At 34.5% G+C, this 16,191-nt stretch overlaps 1 protein-coding gene across 1 annotated transcript; it reads right to left on the bottom strand.

Annotated features, from left to right (window-relative positions):
- Positions 1–2,871: 2,871 nt before the first annotated feature.
- LOC132747568 (uncharacterized) lies at positions 2,872–13,574 on the bottom strand. The gene is made up of 6 exons (XM_060736984.1): positions 13,497–13,574; positions 11,932–11,982; positions 9,456–9,555; positions 7,810–8,011; positions 7,158–7,278; positions 2,872–5,539 (listed from the first exon to the last, which is right to left on the bottom strand). The coding sequence occupies exons 4-6, from the start codon at positions 7,981–7,983 to the stop codon at positions 5,340–5,342; spliced, it is 495 nt and encodes a 164-aa protein (XP_060592967.1). The 5' UTR covers positions 7,984–8,011; positions 9,456–9,555; positions 11,932–11,982; positions 13,497–13,574; the 3' UTR covers positions 2,872–5,339.
- Positions 13,575–16,191: the final 2,617 nt, after the last annotated feature.

Below are 16,191 nucleotides of genomic sequence, written 5' to 3'. Positions count from 1 at the left end.
ACAAAGTCTGACCTGATTACTGACTTTTGATCATTGAAAAATAAAAACTGACCTTTTTTATCTATGTTTCTCATTTGAGCGATCCAGGGCTATGATGGTCCTCTTGCCGGTTTTTGTTTTCTGCAAGGTTAATGACATTTATGACTATTCTGATATTTTGCCAAAGTAAATGTTCATTTTATCTCAGTATGTGCCGACTGGTATAAATGTATGCGCGAGAATATTGTGGTACTTTGACGGCGTTAAGCCTAGAATCAAATGTTGTCATTTTAGCTCAAACCTCGGATTTCCGACTCGTGAATACCAAGATATATGGACCTGGCTCATGTGATATTCACCGGAACTGGCTAAAATGATTACAACTTTTATTCTCAAGCAGCAGACGATTCTATTTATAGCATTGCGAGCATTTTTGAAATGCGCCAAAGTCATTAAGCAGGCGACAGGGAAGTTTCCTTCTTTTTGGCTTGCAGCCACGGCTGCAAGCCATTTTATCTGGAAAACTTGTTCCGGTTAGGTGGTTTCCTGCTTACATCTGTTGGTGCATGATTGAACGGGAAACCAGCTGCAATCGTGCCAATCGCAACTTTTCGGCCTTTTCCGTCAGTCTTCGGATTAATGATAATAGCCGATGTAGTTCCGATTGCAATCGTGACAATTCGGGTGATTCCGTCATACTGCGGAGTAATATTACGGAAATCTAAGCTATTTTAGTTACTTCGGTAATCCCAGTTTGTGTATATAAATAGGATTTCTATTTTTACTTGATTTATCGGTTTAAACCGTAATAAATTATAAACGAAATTGTTCCGTTTCATTTGTTTTTCAAGACGCAAAAGTTAGTTTCTTTTATAATTGTTTTTTGTATGTATTAGTTTTATACAATAGAGGATGGTGACTGTAGTATTATTCCGTCTTCAAAGGGTGGTCCTGCTTACCAAATCACCTATATGATCGAGTTATATTTAGATCTACTGAACGCAATTCAACTTCTTGGTGAGGTAATCTAAAAATAGCCCATTCATATCATTAACCTTGCCACGTGCTGATCTATGTATCATAGTTGATACATGCTTATTAATTGGTACCACGTAACGAAGTATTTTAGTGCATTTACTTGTCTATAAAGCAAAGGAATGATTTCGCTGCGAAAAAGGGGAAATGAGATGTGCACACTTGTTTTACTTCAGTATCACGTTAATATTTTTACGATTGATCATTTTCTTTATTAGTTTTATACAATAGAGAATAGATCTAAATCGTTTTGACAAAAAATATTCGTATTTCCACAACAAAAAAAAACCACTAAATAACCCTTTATGATATACAAATACCGTAATTCAAAAAAAAATGTGATAGAAAATTGAACCCCCCCCCCCCCAAAAAAAAATTTTTTTTAAAGGGTTGGGATGAAGGCACAACTGTGCAAGCCTTTCCTTTTAAAAGGAAACTTTATTAAATTTTATATTTTCTCTCCTAGCTTAATTACCTGTGAGCCAAACTGCAACGAAATCTAACGGTTTACATATTTTTTTAAAATATACAAAATATAGAAGTGACAATGGGTGAACTACATATGGATCTCAAAATTGAACACCAGTAACGCGCCATACCGTCATCTCAGGAAGAACGTCCATCTGTTAGCAAAAACTGGATCCTACGGAAGCGTCCTGGTGCCAATTCATAATGTTCTATAAAAAAAATAAACTCCTACGTAGGAGATACAAAAGCCTAATTAGGAGTTTGTACGTAGGACTTTTAAACTCCTACGTATAGTGTCTTAGGGTGAGGTGTCTGTTCCGTATATATGGCTAAAATGCCAACATTGTGCTAAGTCAAAAAGTAATGAAAATATTGTAGAAATACCAATATATTTGGATCCATCTATACATTGACACATTATAATCACGTAAATTTTTGTATAAAAAATCGCTCTTGAATTTGACGCTCTTGAAAAACTGTTTTTTCTGTATTGAATTATTAACAGCTTGATTTATTACTGGATATCAGAGGGCGATAAAGGACCATTATTGCCCACCTGCTGTTACTTTATAATAAAATCCCCAGTTGAGAAAGGAGAAAAATAAGACAACTTTAGATAGTTTAAGACTTATTATTATCATTTATCATTTCACCCCATTAAGGTGATTCAGCGCAGACAGTTATGTTTGTTTTCAGTAAGTGGGTCCAAAGTGAAAATAGGCGCAGGAAGGCCTGAAGGACAATAAATCGGTCCTGGGCTTGAGACGGTGAACGTTCCCGAGCTCCGGCATGGCTCTGCAAGACATTTCCAGTCATTTGGAATCGGTTCCACATCCTGAAGACAACGTTCTGGGATACCCAAAGGACATGGGCAACGTTCCTTTGTGAACGGCCAGCCTCAAACATCTCATCTTCTCTAAGACGACGACTAACATGTCGATATGCCAAATTTTAATTTCGAACACAGTTTTACAATAAAACGAGAGCGTCTTGCTGCTTGTACACTTTTAAGTGAAAGCACATGGCCATAAAACACCAAATTTCCATGGGTATGCTTTTCCATGTGCTTATCGTGCAAGGTGTACAAATCGTTAACTTAAATACACGATTATGAGGTCCCCGTACAGGTGTATCGTTTGCGGAAATATGATTTTAATATGATGATAATAGGACTGAAATATGCAATGTCAAAAAGGTGATCCTTAGCAAAATTTTGAGTTGTATAAATGCACGACCATCTGAAGGCGTTGACATCAATGGCACATACTTGCGGAGTGCATTACTGGGGAAATCGGCTCAAGCCCCTTCCCGCACCTATTCCTTTATACCTCCATACCTCGCCTCAGATAGATTATTTTTTATACAGTGTTAGATGAAAAGACAAGACAATTTCGTTTAAAATATATTTTATAAACAGCAGATATCAACAAACTAAAACAACCTACTACATGTAACAGTACAGTTATCAACAAATATAATATATCCAACCAATAATAAACTACTGTACAAATAAAAGGTATATTTAATTATAGCTGAAAATCACAGAATTTGAATTGAAGTTAAAGGTAAAATCTTCCAGATACATCGAAACAAAATGCATTCGCATTGCAGGTGTCTTTGAATTAGGTGAACTAGTTTTTTGTCCAAAATATTTTTTGTTGAACATTAATTTTACTTATATCTGAGTTATATGGATTTCAAAAAAAATGTGAATGCTTAGCATCTGCTTAACCTAAGTTTCAAAATTTTATACAACATTTATCCCTGTTTGTATATTAACATTACAAAAAACATGAGACAGATTTATAAATGTGATTCTTATTGACAAACGCTATTTCCATTATGTTTAGTGAACAAATTCGCTTTAAGTCACCCCAAAATTACTGTTTTATGGGTGACACAACTTTAAGTCACGTCGATTTAAGTCTTTAAGTATGATTAAATGTAATCTCGTTATTGCGTTTTTTGCCCTTTGCATAATGCGCATCCGTAACTATGGAAAAAGGTCTTTTGCAAAACATTTGCGCGAGAAAATACTAGTTCCGGTGAATTTTTCATAGTAGCGGGCCGCGTTGTAAAAAGGTCTATACAATATTTCGGAAAGCAGTGGTTTTTGTTGGTTGGTAGCAGGAGGGAAACAACATTTTATTTTAGGCCTTATCATAATTAGATTAAACATACGAAATAATTTAAAATGGACAAAGAAAAAAAGTGGCAATCTTTGTAAAATTCCATTACTCCATTACGGTATGTCCTTAACAGATTATTACTAAAAAAGCGTGTTCCCAACTTTGTACAAAACTAACTAATAATAAAATAAACATGCAAATGTATATTTGATTATCTAAGTCTTCCTTTTACTTTTTATTGTTAAATCAAAAGGCCGTACTGGAAATAAGCATACATGTTCTCTCTTTTTTGTGTCAACTGAAGTTAATTACCTTCTCTTAATAAAGATTTTGTTTTTATTATCATTATTATTTTTATTATCATTACAACTTTATCTATTATTATTATTTTCATTATAATTATTATTACAATTATTATTATTTATGAGCGGCGGTAGCCATGAGATTAATGGAAAAAACTTGAATTTTCTGTTTAGTACATGTATGTACATTTTTGTCTTCTTTTTTCCCCCTTAAATTTTATGTTTTGGCTGAATTTAGAAGAAAGTAGTTCGGCAAGACATCAGTGAAAATAAGAAAAATATGTTTGACTGCAGTGAAAAATAAATTTCTACAGTGAAAATACGAAAAATGAAAAAACGCATTTTATTTCATCAATATTTCATTTATATAATAAAAGAGGTTATTTCATGCTTATTGAAGATAAACAAAACGTTATTTCTTGTGTTTTTTTTTGTTAAACTTAAACAATAATTTAAAGATTTTTTTTAAGTTTAACAAGAATTCTATGAGTTTTTTTTTTACAGTTTAACAATAATTTTATGCTTTTTTAATTTAGATATTTTATGGTATTTTTTTATGGAAACAAATTCACTGATTTTAATGTTTAAAAAAACAACAAAAAAGTAACATTTTTTTCTGCTCATTTAGAGGGGAACAATAGATTAAATATGAAGCAAGATGAGTTATTCTATGGGTTTTTAACAACAAAATTAAGTTATGGTCATCAAAAAACATATGAGACGCGTCACGACAAAACCAACATGATGGGTTTGCGACCAGCATGGATCCAGACCAGCCTGTGCATCCGCGCAGTCTGATCAGGATCCATGCAGTTCGCTTACAAACCCTATTACAAGTAGAGCAACTGATAGCGAACAGAATGGATCCTGATCAGACTGCGCGGATGCGCAGGCTGGTCTGGATCCATGCTGGTCGCAAACGCATTATGTTGGTTTTGTCGTGACGCGGCTCACATGTAGTCATTATAATAAAGTGAAAGACGTATACACTGAGTGATACAGATTATAATCCCATGAATTCAACCATATGTATAAAATAAATACAAAATTCATATCTTTAACTTGTTAACATTTAACTTGAGCTTTCAACAATAAACTGTATATTGACTACTAAATACAGCACTAAAACAACACACGAATGTTGTCGAATATTGACATTTGGCACCTTCTAAGTCGCAGACATACTATACATAGTATGTCAATGTATGTCAAAATCCATTGTTGTAGCCATTGAGTTTATATAGAAATTATCATCATCACATGTGAATCTTCGACATAACCATATTTTAATTATTCACAACGAACTTACTATAATAAATATATTTGTTTTGAACATTAATGAACAAAATCTCTCTGTTTCTAAGAAATTTTCTGTGATTGTTGTTGTTTTCGTTGTTGTTGTTGGCAATATACCTCAATAGACTCATTAAAACGTTGGTCTTGTTCTCTGCTTGTAAAAGTTTTTGTCGATTTCTTTTTCTCGCCTGCTGTTACGTTTGAAGAGGCAGCAGAAACACAGCGCCGTGAAGAACGAGATTAACATTAGAATAAGCAGAAGTATGTAAGATATCTGCACGTACGTGTTGTCCAAACAAGTCTTGAAGCTCGAGGGATCCTGCACGGTTTCTGTGAATACAGACATTACTTTTAAAATAATATACTGTCATAAAAATCATTCGTGAATATTCGGTAAATATCGCCACATTCCGTGGTATTTTGCAAAGATCAGATGAAATAAAGATACGAAATTTTAACAACTTTATACGAACTATTGACAGAAAAACTACAAAAGTCACATCTCAACATGATTATTTTTAAACTGAAGGACAGCTGAATCCCCTTCCGAAGCGGACTTGAATGAGTACTACTTGACCTATCTAACCAACCATGACCTTGATGTTTTGAGCACATTTGCTCATCACAAAAGTCTGTTTCAGTTATTGACCAATAATCTTCCATATTCAGAAGGATACCTAAGTAGATCCTCTAATTTTATTTGAATTTGAATTGTTAGGTCAAGGTCTTATAGACATAGTGTTTTTTACATATTTGGTTTAGCAAAATTTCTGTTCTGTGGGCTTTAGTGATATGTCCTGTTTTTAAACTAACAATACTTTGATTGGGACTCTAATGTTCTATTTGTTATAGTTTCCATATTTTAAAAGTCATTCAGACGAGAATTACAAGACTACTGGTTATGTTATAACCTTGACCTTGGAGGTAGCCACCAAGTTGTTGCCCTCTGTAGGTGATGATGGTCATCATTTGTGACAAGATAATTGCAAAATTTTAGTAGTTAAAAGTTACGAAGAGGACACATAATTGTTGACCTTTAACATAATCATTTGACCTCTATGTGTGACCTTAACCTTGGGGGTAGTACCCTGAAATATGCGCCCCACACATCATGTTATTATGGTGACCATTTGTGCAAAGTCATTAAAAAAACTTTTCAGTAGTTCAAAAGTTTAGGAGCGGAAAGGAAAATGCGGACTTTATCAGTCGACCTTTAAGTGTGACCTTGACCTTGGGGTAGCACCCTGGATGTACTTTGTGGGTAGCAATCTAGATAATTTGTGCCAAGTAATTTTAAAACTCTTCAATTGTCAAGTTAAAGAACGGACATGAAAAATACAAATGCAGATGTTTTAACATTGGACCTTTGAGTGTGACCCTAACCTTGAGGGCTGTGACTTGATTATTGTGCTCTGCACATGGTGTTATAATGGTTATCATTTCTGCCAAGTTATTTTAAAAACATTGCAGAGGTTTAAATGTTATAGAGCGGACACAAAATGTAGACATTTTAACACGTGACCTTTAAGTGTGACCTGGACCTTTGGGGTAGCAACCCAATTTGTGCACTCTGCATATTTTCTCATGATGGTGATCACTTATGCCAACTTATTTCATTTCCCCCCGCTTTTTGGAAGGGGATAAAGAAAGTCCGGCCCATAAAATCATTTTACAATTTAATTTTCAAGGCTCAATTTACAAAGAAGCAGTGTTTAGCAAAATGGACGACTACTCGACCACATGCTGGTTCCTTCCCTAACATATGGGACATCCGTCTGGCCCAATTAAGCTCCACCAAAGATCATTTTTTAAAAACTACTGTATACATGTATGTATTACAAGTTTAAAATACGATACGCATGAAATTTTGTAACAAATTCTTTCAATAACTTGCTCATTTGTGATTTTATATAAAATGACTTATAATAATAATATACTATTCAATAACCTGTAATCGTTGGTTTACTTGGTGATATGTCATAGGGGAACACCCAAGTAGAAGTTGTTATATTGTCAACGGAATTCTCCGAATTTACTTGTCTTCGCTTCCGGCCACCGTCACAAATGGCCTACAAGAAATTCAATTTATTATGACAAAGTTTGTGTATAGTAACAAACGAGTACATTAGAAAGATTAGAATAAACATGAATATAGCACAGTAGGTAACTATGAATACAATGTAATTAAGAGCATGATTTAGTTACACCCTTTAATAATACATAATCTTAATTAAAGAATACATGTGTTTTAATGTTGAACTTAACTCAGTTCCTCAAAAATCTAATGATAAGACACTATTTTAAACAAATAAATAAAAAAGAAACCAGAAGTGCTAGAAATTGCTAGATGCTAGATACATAAATCAAAAACAAAAATATCAGTTTACAATAAAATTATATATTTGTACGTGTATACCAAAACAAAACGCAAAAAGATACATGTACAGCTGCGAAAATAGGCTGCATAACTGTATCTAGATCTAAATACAAATACATTATATTCAGAGACATGCAATCTCGATATATAAATTAATAAAAATGACAATGGAAAATTACAGGCATTACATAAATTATGTAAGTTACTCCTACAAATTACTAACCGTGGTGCAGTCTGTATCGGACGCTGAGATACAGTATTTTGCAATATCACACTTGAAAAAGAGCATAGGGTGGTCCACATACTGAGCAACACTGAATAGTCCACTGCGAAGTATTTTAGGCTGGATATCCGAGCCTGTTTTATCCGAATCAAAGGGCGTAAACTCTCCAGCCATAGCAAATATACTCCCCGATACAGCGCATCTGAAGGTAAATGAAACTATTGTCTTTTACATGTTGAATTTGTGAAATGGGATTTGCTTAGAATTGAAACTTGAACACTGCAGATTTCTATACCAGAATACCAAAATTTGGCTACTAACATGTACCAAAGTCACGAATGTGCAGGCTGGTCTGGCTCTATACCGATACCAAAGGTTATTCACTCTAGGTTTCAGCAGGTGATTTGTTAATTGTTCAAAATCATAAATGCATGCTGTATTTCAATTTTGTTATAATACTATTTTTTATTTTTGGCGACATATTTCAAAGTCCACAGTGAATAAACATGTCTACTTCCTGTTTTCGTAAAAAAGGTACAAACTCAATTTTTGTTAAGCACCGAACGTATCTCACTATATCATAAAAAGTATAAAAAGGATTCAGCAATTTTAGATAGCCCTAACCTAAATGCAAAAGGTTTTATGGGATATGTCTCGCAAGGTGGTCAACGGAAAGCATGCACTTGGTTATTAGTGGAAACAGAGACACATATTTTTCCTTATGCTCTGTTCTGTACGCCGATATTTCTGGTTAGATTAATTTATGGTTATACTGTTTTTTACATTGATCAACTTGATATGACCATGCATGATAAGACGGCGTTTGAGTGAGTCCGAGCTGCAGCGGGCTTTGGAAGAAAGGGGGCTGGGGCAGGAGCGGGGAGGGGCACATACCATACACCACACTTTTATCACAGGTAACATCTGTATGGTACAACCGCTCAGAGACAAGGCGGACACAGACAAAGCGTAAAGACGGCAGCTCAAGACCGATTCTTGGTAATCAGATACTAATGCATAAAAACAATGGCCATTTTTTTTTAAAAATATATTTTTCTACCTTAAACATCAAGGTTAAGTTCAGTTGTACCTACTTGAAAATATTAACCAAAAATAATATGCCCAAGAAAGAATATAATCCGGTAACAGGTTATGGCCAATTTTAGCAAATTCATTCATTTTGCCTGAAAAGTAAATGCCATTTTAAGGTCAAAGTCAAACTTTGGTGTTATTTTGTCCAAGCATGAATCTTATTCTAACAAGAGCTGTCACATAAAAGTGACGAATGCCCCCAAAAAGGTTTCAAAAGTATAAAGGCAACGTGAAAAGAAAAGAGAAGAAAAGTAACTAATTGCTTAATATTGTTCTTGTGAAATGAAGTGCTATTCATAGCAAACTTACCACCTTGACATTGGAGACAGGGACATTGATCTTGGACTCGACACATCATCTTGATGTTGTAGATATTTATTCCAAATTATTTTAAAATCCTTTAATGCAGGACAAAGTTACAGCCCAGCACGAATCTAAGTGGTGACATACGGACAGACAGACGGACGGTGCGATTTTTATATGCCGCGTTTCAAGCTTTTAAAGCATAGGGACTCAGTCATTATTACTTAAATCGATATAATAACAGTACGTACCCGTCGACTCCCGTTATTTGGACTCTGTTGTTGTCAGGAAAACCAGACTCCGGTGACACAAAACAATTTTTAGGAGAAATAGCAACAGCACCAGAGTATTCTGTGAATATATTCACGTAAAATGACTTCATTGTAGGACAAACCATCTCTGACATAGCTTTATGTTCATTTTACATTGTAAAATTATAACTTTACATCACTTCACTGCTTCACTTTCTTTAATAAATTATAGCATATTATAACACTACAACACTGTATCACATAGTATAACTACATCAGTACATGTCATAACTTTTAGCTGTGTCACAATAGATCTACGTCATTGTAATATAACATTACATCATAAAAAATCACTAATTCATTATATAACATTAATTACACATACACAATAACACTACTTCATCATTAAAGCTACAGTCTCACTTACATCCCGGTAGAGCCCCGGCAGAGCCCTGGTAGACGTCCGGGGTGATCCGGGAACGACCGGGGAACAACCGGAGTACATCCGTAACTCTGCCGGCAACGTCCGGGATGATCCGGGAACATCCGGCATTCGACCCCGGATGGAATAAAATATTTAATATCACCGGGGTGGTCCGGGATGATCAGGGAAGGTATAGCTTTGCCGGCTTCATCCTTAGCTCTGCCGGGAACGACCGAGGTTATATCGGGGAAGCACCGTAGCTCTGCCGGCACAAACCGGGGATGATCCGGGGTATGATATAGCCGGTAGGGCTACGGTAGAGCCCCGGTATATGCCGGCAGATCCCCGTTAACTACAGGCAGAGCCCCGGAGGATAAAGGTAGAGCTACGGTTGATCCCGGTAGAGCCCCGGCAAAGCCCGGATCATTTAAAAGAATAACGACAATTTGCGATGATTGCACTTGTTTGTATGTAAACCCTTCCCATTTCCCTTCTATCCAGTAAGGCATAAGAATTTTTCAGAAAATCATCATGAATTACTATTCTGGAACAATAGATATTATATTAAATAAAAATTATGTATCAATGTTTATCATTTTCGGGCGTTTTCAATCCACCGGGGTTCTACCGGGGCTCTGCCTGGATCGTCCTGGGCTCTGCTGGGGCTCTGCCTGGACTCTGCCTGGATCGACTGTTGAATAGCATCTGCAAATTGCCAGCATTCTAACTTCCGTACTCCGCAAACTTACATCGGCTAAGCTCAATGCAACTTTTTAACTACAATCAAGCACTCATCACAATCATCACAATATCCTATATGATATCAATTAATCAAATGCACACATAATCACTTATTATAGCTACATTGTAAATGCTATACGTTTTGTACACGGCAATTACGCAAATATACCTTGCATTACATTACCACTTCTTTATCATCATTTCAGTTGATTTAGCAACATTTATTTCGTTGCCAAGGTCGTAACATTACTTTTATTATATAATTCAAAAGATTTTATGACTTATCTTTTCTATATAATATAATTTTTTACAGTTGTCAAAATAAAATATTAGCAAAATAATCACTAAACAAATTCTCTTGAGCAATGTGCAATGACATAATATTGTTAAAATTTTGTTTAGTCTAACCGACAATGTTAAATTCGTTCCAACGGGTGGATATGACGAAATAAGATGTCTCAAGGTGGCATTTGAGATTATACACAGACCGTTTTTGGGCCAGAAAGCAAAATATCCATCATCATAACCAGGATAACGATGCGGTCAATGACAATAGATTCCCCATTTTTATATTCATGACGTCACGAAATACTACATTTTAAGTATATTGCTTTATATTTTACAATGCGACAGTCAACTGTGCGTATTATACAATGCGTATCATACGATGTCAAATTGAGATAAATTTGAGCCGTGTCACGACAAAACCAACATAATGGGTTTGCGACCAGCATCCGCGCAGTCTGATCAGGATCCATGCTGTTCGCCTACAGACCCTATAACAAGTAAAGAAACTGATAGCGAACAGCATGGATCCTGATCAGACTGCGCGGATCCATGCTGGTCGCAAACCCATTATGTTGGTTTTGTCGTGACGCGGCTCATTTCTTTCTCTCTCTCTCTCTTTAAATAAAAGTTAACAACAATTTCGCTCTTCTGGCAATGACCGCTTAGACAAAATATGACCTTAAACTACTCAAAGTTTGTGACCGAGGTCAAACAAAATCAACAAGGCGGCGTTCAATGAACACAACCCCCACAGGACCCAGCAACAAGAACCAGTGGCAAGGAGCCTAGGAAGACCCAAACTCTAAACATTTTTATAAGATTATATCACCCAATCACCATGCAAATGGTATTATTTAAAGACCCGCCGCTGCAAAAAAGAAGGAAAAAAAATGTATGAATATATATACTAGTAGATTTTATATGATTATATGTATTTTTTCGAGATAAGTATTACGTGAAGTACATGTACTATGAACTACCGTTTTAGATAATTCAAAGAATAAGAGGAAACTTATTATTTACCTACTAAAAATGCCCTTACATCCTCGTCAACGAGTCCATCGCCATCATTATCTGTAAATAAGATAGACATTGATTAGTTGAATCTCAAAATACAAAATTGCAAGTGTTTTATTTTTAATGAAACACATTCATATATGTATATATAATAAAACATTCATCTTAAATTATTCAAACGAAAACAAATAATGTAGATTACGTGTAAGTAATGATGCGAAAAAACAGCAATGCATAGACGCGAAAAAGAAAAGTAAGTATACAATAATGCGCTAAATACAAAAAAACAAATAAGAGAAAAAAAACACGATATATTTAATGTGTAAGTTATTATTATCATTATTATTTAAAGGTCTCCGGTCTAGAATAGGTATGTTTTTTTCTATTTTCAATTGATCTTTACGATTACAATAAACACGATAAAAAGATGCCCCTATGTAACGAAAACGTGATTTAGAAAGTCGTTTTTGTTCGTAATGCAATTGGCAACTTTTGCTTCCTTAGTTCGGCAGTTTTTATCGTGAGATGGTGTTTTCCACTTTGTCGTCATTATTTGTGTAAAATTTACCAAAATATTGACATACATGCTTTCTAGGTTCAATCATAAATAAAGACCATTACATAAAATTTACAACTATGATAACGCCGATGTTAAATTTTTTAAAGTTTATGACTAATAGAATCCACTACAAGTAAATAAACCCAGTAGCAAAGAAAGTGCATGGCTATTGTTTACATACTTACTTGAGCAAAATAGTGGCAATTTCGGTTTTAAAAAATGCAAAAATGTATTGACCACACGATTGTTTCATTTTTGTTGAAATTTGTCAATTATCAGAACTTCGGGTTCGTGTAAAAAGCGAAAATATGAAAAGTAGGAATTGCAGAACTAATTTTTGTAGCCTTTTCTGTCTTGTTATGAAATTTATTGAGTATCTGTTGCGTCCATCCCATCTACGGATCAACGAAAGTGTTCGAGACTGCATGGACTTGACATGACGTTTGAATGTTCCATCAAAAATTTATGTATCAATAGGCAAAAATGCATTTACAAAAAGCACAATTCTGCAACATTCACTCATCAATAATCAACTGTTTCCATTCAACCAAAGTTCAAATAATAATTAAATTTCTATTTAATGCAAACCATGATAGTGTAGCAAACATATCTTTTCGTCAAATTTTGAAAGTCAGTATGGGCATATGCCAACATCTTACTAATTTATTCAAGTAAAGTCAAAGGGGTACGGCTCATTGAATGTTCACAAAATATGTATTTGATGGTAGAAAACATTTAACCTAAGTCAGAGTCCATTCCCATTACACTATATACTAATATATAGACTATATATTAGTATATAGTGTAATGGGAATGGACTTAGAATTCATTTCTGACTTAGGTTAAATGTTTTCTACCTTTGTGAACATTCAATGAGCCGTATCCCTTTGAGTAAAGTAATATATACGTGTATAAACAAAAGGAATGTTTGCAACATTTCGAGCATTTAAAGGGACACAAGTGATTAGATGAAAAGATCGTATATCATTATTATGGACGTATGAATATTTACCTATTGAATCTAACAATTCCTCATCGACTTCACCATCACAATCATTATCATATAAATCCGCTCGGCGGCCATGTTTTACGCACTAAAATAATAAATGATAGATTCGTACACGCTTTACGCTATTCATTTATTAAACAAATAGGGCTATCAAGTGATATATGCACCGCACAAAGAAAAAAACAACAACAAAGAAACGACTCCTTACACGCCATAATTATGACGTAAAATATCGTCGGGTGCCCTAAATTCGTCCCTGTCCTAGAGTCAACACCCTTGAAAGATTTGATCGGTTTTGATCTGGCCAGCGAAAGAAGTATTACAATAAAAATACACTTTTGAAATTGAAGTGGATATTTTTCTGTTTCTTGAACTTCAAAATAATAACAGCTTCGACTTACTAGATTTTTAATATTTTGTTTCAAATTTGAGTTATCTAGTAAAATTGTTTTGATTTACGTTGACCCGTGACGTAATAGACTTTGAATGGACTGGCTACAGCGCTGACTTTAAACGTTATTATTTTAAGTTCGACTTTTGTCCTGGAAGCTTATAACTTTAAGAGAAATTATTTTTTGGTTTGGGCTGGTTTTAAGTTCAAAATTTAGAATTAGGCTTTTTTAGTCAATTAGAGACGGGAACCTCTAAAAATTTTGTTTTAAAAATGGTACAATTTTTTGGGTTTGCCCAACGCCTATCCTCAACCCGGGGAATTCTTGGTTTTGAAAGTCTACTAGGAAAACTTTTTAAACCAGCACGGGGTAAAGTTTCAAAAAAACCCGGCGGGTTAATGTGTTTTAAATATGCTTCAAAGTCACAAAATGGGTCGATTTTAAAAAAATTTTCAAAACGAAACATTGTTTTTAATATTGATTACAGGGTCCAGGTTATGGGTTATTTTTTAAATTTCTCCTCAAATTAGGGGAGCGGTGGCCTAGTGGTTAAGTTCTTCCTCAAACCCGGGGAAATAATGGAAACCCAGGGATCATGGTTCAAACCCAAAACCTCGGGGCGGGAAAACCAGTTTCTCGATATTTTCACCATTGGGGTTTTAACTCCAAAAAAGTGATTAGTTTAAAAAAATTTTTGAAATTTCTTTACATTAACATAATGGGGTACAAAAAAAAATCATAAAATAATAAAGAAAGTGTTTCCCTTGTAAGAGGCAAGAATTTTTTCCGCTAATCATTTTAAAAAACAAACCTCCCACTAAAACAAAAATTCCCTACATATGGGAACTGTTACTTTCCTCTCCAAAGAAACTTAGCTTAATTCCGTTTCCTTTTTAAAATGTTACCCGGGGTTTGAAAGGATCTTTTTTAAAGAAATCCCATAAATAAAGGGGAAATCACAAACCCCACCCAAAAAATAAAAGTGTTTTTTTCCCGGTTGAAGTGGGGGTGTCCCCAAAATGAAACCCCCCGGGCCCTTTAAATAATGTAGAAGAAACAAAACGTTTTTTTTTTCGTTGTTTTTTTTTGCTTGTATTTAAATGGCGGCCATTTAATTCATTTATATAACATTTAAGAGAGTAATGAGGCATTGTTTTGTGCTGAGACTTCAACCACGTTATTTAAAGCAAGAAAAAGAATTTGTAACAAAGTTACCAACGTCCCCCGCCCAAGTTTTATATGAAGCATAAAATTGTGCTATTTCAAAAGATTGAGGTAAAGAGTTCAAGACTTTCGGTCCAAAATTATGATCAATGCTAGATCTACAAAAAAAATTGTTAAAGAAATAAAATGAAACCCGGAGTTTAAAATCTATCATGTTAAGCTTTGACCTCTAAGTGTGACCTAAACCTTGGAGGTAGGGGTGCAGGTGTTGTGCATGGCATATCGTCTTATTATTGTAACTATTTGGGCCCCTATTTTTTTTTAAAAAATCCCTTAAAAACTATGAAAAGAATAAGCCCGGAAAAAACAAAATAAAACCCCCTACAAAAAAAATTTTTTTAATCTTTGATTTGTTAATTTGCCCTTTGAGGTAGGGACCCATTTTTTGGGCCCCTTACTTTAATTATCGCCCTTAATTTTTGTGATTTATTTTTTGCAAAGTTTTTTTAAAACCCCCTTTAATCTAAATAAAAATTTTAAAGGGCGGGGACAAAAATAAAACCCTATAAAACTTTAAAAATCTTTATTTAATGTGCCCAATGCCCCTTAAAAGGGTGGGGCCCTCAATTTGTTGAAACTTTAACATATAATTTTATATTGGATATTTTGTACCAAGTTTTTTTAAATTTCCCTTAACTTGAAGAAGTTCTAATGGAAACAAATAAAAAACCCTATAAAAAACCCATGTTTTTTTTTCCCCTTTAAAAGTGTGTGTGGGGATGAAGGTTTTGCGCATGAAACTTTGGTTTTAAAATTATATTTGACTATTTTTTGAAAATTTTTCAAAATCTTTTTAAATTTTTTAAATACATTTAATTAAAGGGACACAAGATATCCCCTGTAACATATTTTAATTTTTAAAACCTCAAAGGTAAAACCCTTGGGGTTTGTGTGCCCGGTTGTTGCGCATGAAAACATGGGTTAAATTTTGGGTGAAAAAATTGTGGAAAGTTTTACAAAATCCTTTCCCAAAGATAAAAAAATTTTAAAGGCCCCGGAAAGGGACATAAAACCCTCAAATAAAAAATGGGGGCCCTTTGCGACCTTTGACCTTTGGAGGTGGGGGTTTGGTTTTTTTGCGT

The sequence above is a fragment of the Ruditapes philippinarum genome, unplaced genomic scaffold (genome assembly GCF_026571515.1).
Source record: "Ruditapes philippinarum isolate M1 unplaced genomic scaffold, ASM2657151v2 ctg2624_1_1_1_1, whole genome shotgun sequence".
NCBI lineage: Eukaryota > Metazoa > Mollusca > Bivalvia > Venerida > Veneridae > Ruditapes > Ruditapes philippinarum.
The sequence above is the reverse complement of the archived record's forward strand: the minus strand, read 5'-3'. Positions and strand labels throughout refer to the sequence as shown.